This window comes from Aptenodytes forsteri, unplaced genomic scaffold (genome assembly GCF_000699145.1).
Source record: "Aptenodytes forsteri isolate BGI_AS27 unplaced genomic scaffold, ASM69914v1 Scaffold55, whole genome shotgun sequence".
Taxonomy (NCBI): domain Eukaryota; kingdom Metazoa; phylum Chordata; class Aves; order Sphenisciformes; family Spheniscidae; genus Aptenodytes; species Aptenodytes forsteri.
The window spans coordinates 771,906-781,739 of record NW_008796063.1 but is presented as its reverse complement, the minus strand read 5'-3'; the positions used below and the strand labels follow the sequence as shown (position 1 = coordinate 781,739).

At 36.0% G+C, this 9,834-nt stretch overlaps 1 protein-coding gene across 2 annotated transcripts in view; it reads left to right on the top strand.

The window, feature by feature from the left end:
• The first annotated feature begins 2,511 nt into the window (after positions 1-2,511).
• SGCE (sarcoglycan epsilon) overlaps positions 2,512-9,834 on the top strand; it is a 27,663-nt gene continuing 20,340 nt past the window's right edge. Inside the window, exons 1-2 of one of the 2 annotated variants that reach the window (XM_019473983.1) lie at positions 2,512-2,614; positions 9,315-9,472. In XM_019473983.1, coding sequence (XP_019329528.1) covers positions 9,356-9,472 — 117 coding nt within the window. In that variant the 5' untranslated portion in view covers positions 2,512-2,614; positions 9,315-9,355. The remainder of the gene's footprint in view (positions 2,615-9,314; positions 9,473-9,834) is intronic. The other variant, XM_019473984.1, reaches the window with a different exon arrangement.

Here is a 9,834-nt window from a genome sequence, read left to right as displayed (position 1 = left end):
TTTATTCTATTGAAGTGCATATCACTGATCACCTTTTTACCAAACAATGCAGACTGTTTTGTGTTAGTAGCATGTCATCTCCATTACTTGTCAATCTGCTAGCCTTTGTTTTTACCTGCAAATTTTATCAGTATATATTATACATCCAGGTCACTTTATATATCTATATCTATATATATCTCAAAAAAGTCAAATTGCATAAGGCCAATGCCAGAACCTTGTAAGGCCCACTAGAAATCTCGTATAACAAATTAACTATCCAGTAGCCCTATTCTCTTGCTTGAGACTGCCATTCCTGTGGTGAAAGCTGTTGAATGGGCAGTATGCTCCTGAATTGTTTCATTTCACACCTGTCATTTGAAATCAAATAAATGGTGATATATATTTATATTAAAACATCACACTGTAAACTCTAGGATCTGAAAACAGGCACACTGGTTGCTTTTTCAGTTCCCCTGTGAAATACAGTGTAGGGTGGAGAGGTGGACAGGTAACCTCTTTAATACCCACGGCTAAACCTAGCACAACTTGTGAACCCAAATCAAAGACACTTACTGATCATTTATATTAAAAAATACATCTTGGAACCTGTCTTCTTTTTTTTTTTTTATTCCATTTGAATATGCTAGAATGATTTTGTATCTAGTTTCTCAATCAAAGTGCTAGGTGATATGCTATATATCTAAGGGTAACATGTCATTATTGCTATCTTTATCAGAAAAAACTTGTGGGCTCATCAAAAGTGTCTGAAAAGATGCATTAAATCCTTGTTGACTGTGATAAGTATAATACTTTTCTCCATTTAATAATTCAGTAATCAAATCTTGTATTAATTGTTTTGCTTGGTGCTGGTTTGTAGCTGACAAGCCTCTGATCGCCCAGCTCATCCTGTTGAAATATTGGAACAACTGTATTTTACCTTTTCAGAATTTCTTGAGTGTTCCAAGAATTATAGAAAATTTACGCTAAATGTCATAGGCAGTACTGAGTCGGATAATCCCTAGGATACTATTATATTAAGACTTGCAGTGTATGCAGATCAATTTAGCAGGGAGAAAGTTGTCCATCTTGCAAGACGGATGTAAAACAGTGGATGTGAATAATACCTTTTGTTAAATCAGATCCTTTGTGTATGTTCAAAATCTAAAGAAACTTAACAGAAATTCATAATTTAGAAACATTATTGTGTTGGTATGGTAATTTGAATGCATAATTTTTTTATTACACTTCATCCTCCATTCAGTTTTAGGTGTTTTGTGTAAATTATCATTAATAAATGGCTGGCTCACATGCATAGATTGAGTATTTGTGTATCTTGACTACTGCTTAAGCCAGATCTGTTGGGCCTCCTAAATTCTGTTCAGAGAATGCGATATCAGTAATGTAATAGCTGACCGGTGTAACTATGTCAGCAGAAGTTTCCACAGATGTTTAAGCTTCTAGTGTAAATGATATTTGCATACTTCGAGTGTTTGGCAGTAAGTGTTCATTTCTTCTTGCAGACAGGTGTATCTGTATGCAAGTACTGCTACTTGATGTTTCTGATATTGCTATTTTTACAAGGAAGTTAAGATGCTAATCCAATAACATCTTTTAACTGGGGTTTGACATGAGTTCTCGTTCCCAAACTATTTCAAAAGAAAGACTGTTTATTATGGCCACTTTCCCTTTCCCAGCATCTGACTGCAATTCCTTCCCTCTGTACTTTCAGTTGGCGTGTAACTATACAAACAGCTGATATATCTATTATTCATCCCACAAGAAAGGGAACAGAAGGGCAAAAAGTGGGAAGTGAGGAGGGAACTTTCTCAGGCAGTTCTGCTGCTGGTGAAACAGAGTCTTTCTGTCAGCTGCACAGCTGCTTTCTGTCTCCTGTAATCACTTGCTCCTCACCACATTTAAACCTTCTTGCACCTTCAGCTGCACTGATCCAGCTGTTTTCAGGCTATGTTCTAGCTGCATGGGATGAAGACAACCATTTTCAACTGGTTCTTTTTTCAAAATTGATTATTGGTTATGCCTGCAAGGCAAGGCGATCAGCCCCATGTGTCTATATAAGCAAAGCATCTTTATCTAAGCGAAGCTGTGCTCTTGGTTATATTACTTTCCTGACTTTGGCCAAAGTACACTATGCCAGTGAAAGTAACTTTAGATATGTCTTTGCCTGTATATGAGGTTTTGCAATGCAAATATATTTATCAGAGAATGCTCTTCATCATTTTTATTATCAGTATAATTATGTCAGTAGAAGCGTCTGTGGAGGCTTAAGCATTTAGTGTAAACTTAGCTTATTTGGAAAAATGAGTGTCAAAAAGGTGACTGTCAGAAAGATTAGTATATGTTTAAATATTCAAATAAAACGCCACCATTTTTTTTTCAACCTGAGGTTCCTAAACTCTGACTAAAACAGAAACCTGGTTTAGAAGGCATCTGATCCCATCTGATACTTGGTTTGTGGGAGTCTATTGATCTGACTAATTTTTTTTTGCGTTTGTTTTATTCTGAAAAGCTTTTTTGTTAAGCTCTGCTGATGGCAATAATGGAACAGTTAACTGGACGACTAAGCAAGCCCACAGTTATATTATCAGCAGAATAAAGGCTGTTGAGAAGAATGGTGAGTTTAGGTTGTAAATTTAAATCCCATGTTGGTTCAGTCAAATCTGCTTTTAATATTACTCTTGCTTTTTTAGTCATGTCCTTGTTTTAGGAATAAGGTGCTATTTCAAGGTAAGTAATGTGGAAAATTTTGCATTTCTTCAATCTTTTAAACGTTCACAGACCTGAGTGTCTTTGTGAGTCTTCCCCAACTTTTCCTGTTCCTATAGCTTTGCTTGAAATAATGGCTGCGTGTATACCTAATATTGCACATTTTCTTATCATGGCTGGTTGCTTGGAGATACCTCTGCAGTTTGCTTAATACAATAACTTGTCTGTAACAATTTAAAAAATCTTTTCATATACGTATGTAAAAAGACTATTTTACTGTCATTTATGCAAGTACACATAGAATATTTTAGCCAGTGTACACTGGCTGAGAAAAGGCTTTGCACTGATTGCCCATGCAGGCAGGCAATCTGCATTGGCCCCCAAATCAAGTTATTTCTGGGATTGTGCTTCATCTGCTAAAAATCAATGGGGAGAGAACCCATTGAAATTCCCAGACAAAATTTCCAGGTGGATTTTTTTCTGAAGATCATCAACATCCAGGCTTCAACCAACATGGTGTATCTTCTGAAATTTCTGCAGACGGGGGTCATCTGTATCTGATAACAGGCTCTGGGCTGGAGGCTGATGTAATCCTAGCTGAATTCCTGGCTGTGCCCGTGTTCAAGACCTACAAGAACAACAACTGGGACAGCTCCTGTACATGTTTCAAAAAGAGTGATGCGTGTTTTCCAACCTTCAGTTCCCAATTAATCTACTTCTTTCCCAATCTCCAGAACTTCTAACCTTTCTGCACAGATATATCTTGGGATCTACAGAAAGTCCTCCAAGGGATCTGGAAACAAGAAAGAAGAAAACTATGCTGTCAAGGTAGCTGATGCTGTCTTTTTTTTTCTATCAGGGATCTGTTGTGATCCTATGTAGTGAAGATTTTTAATTTCCCATGGTTAGTTTTACAGAAGCCTTTCACAGTCCCTGAGATTTTTATCTACCACAGGGAATTTGCCCAGGAAATTCACATCTGGCAGTCTGCTATATTAGATTAGTATCTAGAAGTTGGTAAGTGTATTCAGTTTCATCCCTAGATCACCTAAGATGATTACGCATTCATCTCCAGTCTCAGGCAGTCTTATGAAAATAATTGTGGGTTTTAAAAGCTTCTGAAGAAAACAGCATTTCACTTGTTTCATTATTGAAAAGCAGTGATTGCTGTAGTGGGCTGACGACTCATCATTTTCCTGCTGGTTTTGAAGGAACTTCTTAAGGGAAAAAGAAGAGGGGCTTCTCTGACAAGGGGGGGGCGAGAACTTTCGAATCCTTAATCTCCATACTTGTGTCACTACAATGTGTTTGTCATTATAAGATAAAATAGGTTTGTGGGTTTTTTCCTTCTGAGATGCATTTTTAAAGTTCCACCAAGATCACTGTTTTATATCTGCATGAAATCCTTATTGGTATGCTCGCTTCAGCAACAGAGAACGTCTCATTACTAGGAATGGGCAGGCATTTAGTGGTGGCAATAGATTTCCTCTAACAGACAAAAGAAATATGTTATATCGGTTTTTTTTTCAGACAAAAGAAATATGTTATTTTGGTTTTTTTTTCAGTAACTGCTGATTCTATTGTCCTTCTTCCTTTCTAAAACTATTGCTTATGGAGAAAATATAAATTACTTTTTCACTGTTCTTCCTGTTTGAAATGGATTTTCATTGTGGAGTCCAAGCATCAGAAATGGAAAAATGGATTTTTCTAGATATTTGACACATTTTCAGCCAGCCACCATATTTTTGTCAGCTTTTCTGCTCTATTACTGTTATAAATTACTTTTTCAGCTTTTCTTGAAAATATTTTAAAGGAAATCAATTAGTTTCCTTGCTCTATTTACAGCTCATTCACAGAAGTGAGTGCAAAAGTTTTTTGGGTCATCAATTTACTAATTTTAATTATACAAATCAGATAGCTATGTTACTGTACTTAAATCAAGTCTACATAATTAAAATTACAGTAACTTGTTTATTCACCACACAAAATTGTAATAAACTATTTAAATTTCAGGATCCACTTTAGTTTTGTCTTTAAGGTAAAATTATTAGAAAGATACTCTGTTCAGTACTGAGTTAAAAGCGGTTTCCAAAAGTGGGAAACAGCAACTGCTGTGGAATTTGATCAACAGTATATCCAGAGCTTGAGACTATTAATTCTGCAGTATCAGGCTCGAAGAGTGGGAAGTATGTAACTAAATGTAGAGGTCTACGTTACAGATGTCTGCGTCTCCTCTCAGTTGCCTCTGCAGTCAGTGGAGATCTAGTCAGTGTAGTCAGGAATCTAGGACGTGATTCATCTCATTTTACAGGAGAAATCAAATTAATCAACCCCTAGAAGCGTCTGTTTCTCCTCCACTGACTATAAAAGGAGCCTGACTAAGTCAGTGGTGGATGTTGTTTCTGTAGGCATCTAAAATTAGGTGAGATAGATTCCATACTGAGTACGTTGTGCGAGGGATGGAATGTCTGTGATTAATGCCTAATTAGCAGTGGCTTTTTAAGTGGTTCTCAAGTAAGAAGGTTGGTATAATGATAAGACTGGAGAAATTATACCAGGATTAGAAAATTGCATGAGCTTGATCCGCATTTCAAATGTATCTTGCTTATTGATCCAAGTGTTGAAATTAGCCCTTTTATCTTCTAGGAGGTATGAGTTTGTTCCTATGAGCTCGTTACAATGACTCGGAAGTCTTGGCTCTTCCCTATGACAGTACCCCCATGCTGTATGGCCTATAATCTTTGTTTAGAGATGTGACTTTTCATAAAGCTTCTTTCAGTTTAGCAAGCAAGGCAGGTAGCTGTGTGTCTCTGAGTCTGTGACTTATCTTTATTTACCACTTGTGTAATCCTCAGCTCATTGACAAAATTCATCAGCAATTATTGATTCTTTCAGGGCATTGACTTCAAATTCAATAGTAATACGGAATAGTAATATGACCTACAATCAGTCCTGTTAAGACACCATGAGAAACACCAATTAGATCAGTATTCTCCATTTATACTTAAATTTTGAAACGTCGATAACGTGATTTCTTATCCATTTAATGTGTCAATGATTTTTTTTTAGTCTTCTAATTCATTAAAATGTGTATATAGTACTGCATCAAATGTGTTATACCTAAGTAAGACTTGCTTTTATCAACTAAATTTGTAATTACATAAAAAATAGCATATTGCTTTTACATATGCTGGTTGTTCTGAATTAAGTTTCCTTTAGGTTTTTAATTCTGAGTCCTCAAAAATATGGCTTCATTTTATTGTTTGGCGTCAGTGACACCTGACTGGCCTATAATTGCCCGCGTCCTTCTGTTTTATCCTTCAATACAAATGAGCTCTTCAGCCAGATTTTTAGACATACGTTACCTGAACTTGCTGGTCTAAGAAAGTCTAGCTTTAAGAACTCGTAGAAATCCTCAGCTGAAGTGAATTGCTTTGTCCTTTTCTGCACAAGAACAAAAAAATCTGCCATTTCCATTCAGTGAGGAATCAGTACCATTAATTGGTAAGGCTCCTCCGTATTTCTCATGTTCCTTATTTTTACGTAAAATATCAAGAAAACACGGTTGTATCATTCATTTAATGTATTTTATTGATGTAATATTACAAATAAACCAACTATAAAATTACAGTAGTTTCCCTCGGGTTTTTTTTTAATTGCAATAAAAATAAAGAGGTTGTACAACTTCTGAAATCCTAAGATAGCTGGTTTTGTTTATTGCAGTGTTGGAAGGGATCCTGTTGGGCAAAGAGAGGGTTTGCTCTGTGTTCTGTTCTTAAACCTATGCAACCTTTTAAAAAACTTATTAACAGGTATCTAATATTCGTTGCTTTCCTTCTCCCAGATTGCCCACATTGCTGTTGAAATGCATGCTGTATTATCTAGAGCATGTCTCATTTTTGCTTTTTTCTGTCTCTTATCTTTCCTTCTGCTTTTCAGTGTACACGATTCTGTCTAAGGTGCACTCTGATCGGAATGTATACCCTTCTGCTGGAGTTCTTTTTGTTCATGTTTTGGAGAGAGAGTACTTTAAGGGGGAATTTCCTCCTTACCCAAAGCCTGGTATGGGATGCTAAGATCTTCCATATTATATAAAAATGTAAAAAAAGAAAAAAAAGTTTAAAAAAATTCAAGTCTATTTAGCATACCTTACAGTTCAGCAAATAACATACAAAGGACAGTTTTTAGTTTCTATTGAAGTATCTTCAAATGAAATAAAATACATGGTCCTACAAGTTTAAAATGTTCTGGTTTGTGATCATCATTTGTGAAAAGGTGCATATAATTGTGTATTGTGAAAAATGTACTTAATAATTTGGGAAGGCCTAATTATATGATATATAATCTCAGACATGATATATCTGAGATTAGGAAGTATACCTTTTCTTCGCTTTCGCGTTAAATATGAAATTGTGGAAGTTTATTAATTATGTCTGTTAAAAATGCCATTTATCTGATCACTGTTTCAGATGTAGTATGTATCAGGCTATGTGAAGGAGCACTTTGAAAGCATGTAGTAAACTTGAGACAAAATAGAAGATTAAAGCAAATATGAGACTACGTAGTGATGTTTTCTTTCATTTAAAACAAAAGCTCCTTTTTCGGCCTTCATTTAGAAACAGTTTAATGTTAGTAAGCAGTTTGTTTTTAGAGAAAGAGCCATGATTTCCTAAGTATGGTGATTTGACGTACACCAAAGGTTTGTTCATTGGCAGGTTAGAATATGTGTGAGCAATCGACGGGGGGAAAGAGAGAACATTCTGCCCCACATGCTTATCAACAATGAAAAGGAATAATAAATATATAAATGTGTACTATTTATATAAATGTAACTGTCCTATTTTCCTATAAAAATAAGAAAAACCTATAATAAAAGTACAGTGCACATGTAATCAAAACCTGTTTCATTAATAAGCTTTTGAAAATATTTGAGAAGTACTATTTTCAAAAATCACTTTAAAGAAAAAATAAGCTTCTGTTAACATTGGTTAAATTTTGTCATGAATAAACCCAAATGTTTTAAAAATTTCCTCTCCTTGAAAAATGGATGTTTTTCCTGACATGTATACCTGAATCTTCATTTCATGTAACAGTGACTGGCAGAGTGAAGTTTGCCTCTGTCCCAGTTTTCTCCCAATTTCAGCACATAGATGGAAGGAACCTGGAAATTTTACTAAAGATGGATTGTCTTTCGAATCCTTACAGCCCCAGCCTGGCTTGACATTCATGTGATTCAAAGGCAGTAGGAATCTGATTTCAGATACTGCTGAAATTGTTGTACCCATAGATGATTGTGATCATATCAGAAATTCACTGTAAGGCCAGCTGTTACCATGGTCCTTTTATTTTTGTCTGCTGTGCTGGATCACTAGCATAGCCTACCTTGATGAGGGGCAAACCAGAATGTATCACAGGTAGCTTTCAGATTTTTCCCCAAATCACTTGTGATGCTGGGAATTTTATTATGAATGCAATAGATTTGATTACTGGGATGTCCCAAGAGAATTGCGAGGAAAGCTGCATTGCATCCTGGTGCTGGTTTGGTGTGGTTTTGGTCCCTTTTACCCACAGCCAGGTGCGTAAATGCATACCTGAAAACTAGTTACCCTTTGGCAACAGGTCTCAGTCTCTTTGTTCCTCTCTGGAGGAGATGACAGCTGTTCTTTCTTCACTGGGCTCAGTTTCTGCCTTCTGTGCCAGCCTGCCTGTCATCTTCTCTTGTCACTTGTCCTACAACTGCTGCTGTTGCCATTTCAAAGCCAAGTTGGAGGAACGCAGTGCAGAGGCGTCTGCGCAGGCTCAGAGCGGATTTGCCTGAGTTCTGTGCCTCACCTGTAAGGTGCTCACGCCTCAGTGGTGAGGATCTGGTAGTGCTTACAAAAGCTAAAATAAACAGAAGTCAAATCTGGCCATTTGTAAGAGTATCAATAAGAACCACGAGAACTGTTGTACTGGTTTAACTTTAGGGGCTTTTAGAGATTGCATCTGGACCATTGTATTTAGTAGCCATCAGTGGATCCATTTTGCAGGAATGTCTGGTCCTTTTTTGAGTTAATTTGTTCTCTAAAGAAAAACTACTGCCAGGCTGTTGGTGCTGAAGACCTGTATGTATATCCTGATGCTAAGAGAAGCTTTCAGACGTTGATGATTACACAGCCACTCTTTACAGTAAGCCTGCCCAGGTACATTGGGTCTCCAGAGCCATTATTAAAAACTTAAATAAAAGAAGATTTTTTTGGGAATTAAAGGACTGAGACCTTTGTGCATTTGTCAGTAAGGAGGTTAGATGCTTCAATTCTAGGCAGAACTGAGCTCTAAAAATCAGACCTACTAATTAATGAGTGCAAGCACACAGAGTTAGCCAGGACTCTAAGAAGCACATTCATCTCTGCAGTTGGTTACACTTTTCAGATATGAATTTCTTAATACTTACAAGTGCTGAGTAGGAGTTCACAGATTTCTGATATGGTGAAAGTTAGCTTTTTTTTCCTTTTTGGAAATGTTTAGAAGGCATAACTGGAAGACAATAAAATTTTCTAATGGAAACATCAAAATCAAAGTGTATAGTATTTTCTTGTAAATACTCTAATATAATTTTTCTTATCTAGGTGAAATAAGTAATGATCCTATAACATTTAATACCAACTTAATGGGTTACCCTGACAGACCTGGATGGCTACGCTATATACAAAGGACACCATACAGTGATGGAGTGCTGTATGGCTCACCAACTGTAGAAAATGTGGGCAAACCAACCATCATTGAGGTATTTTCTTTTAAAGGTTCAAAAAGATTTATTTTGTTTTAGAGTATAAGATTCAGAATTGTCAATAAGCATTGCCTCTTTTTTTAAAAAATTAATTACAATTAAAAAAGATGAAAGATTATAAGGCAGGGACGAGGACTTGTGACATTAACATTTTTTCTTAGGTACCATTGTGTCCTCTTTTGAGAGAAAGCCAAGTTGTATGACATTTCATATTTTACTTTTAAGGTATAACTAGTAAATAGCAATAACCATTTCAGCTTAATATTCCTAGATGAAATACCTTTAGATTCTTGCCCTTCATCTTTCTAAGAGGCATTTCATTTCAGTAAATTATGAATATATTAAAGCTGTATTCAAAA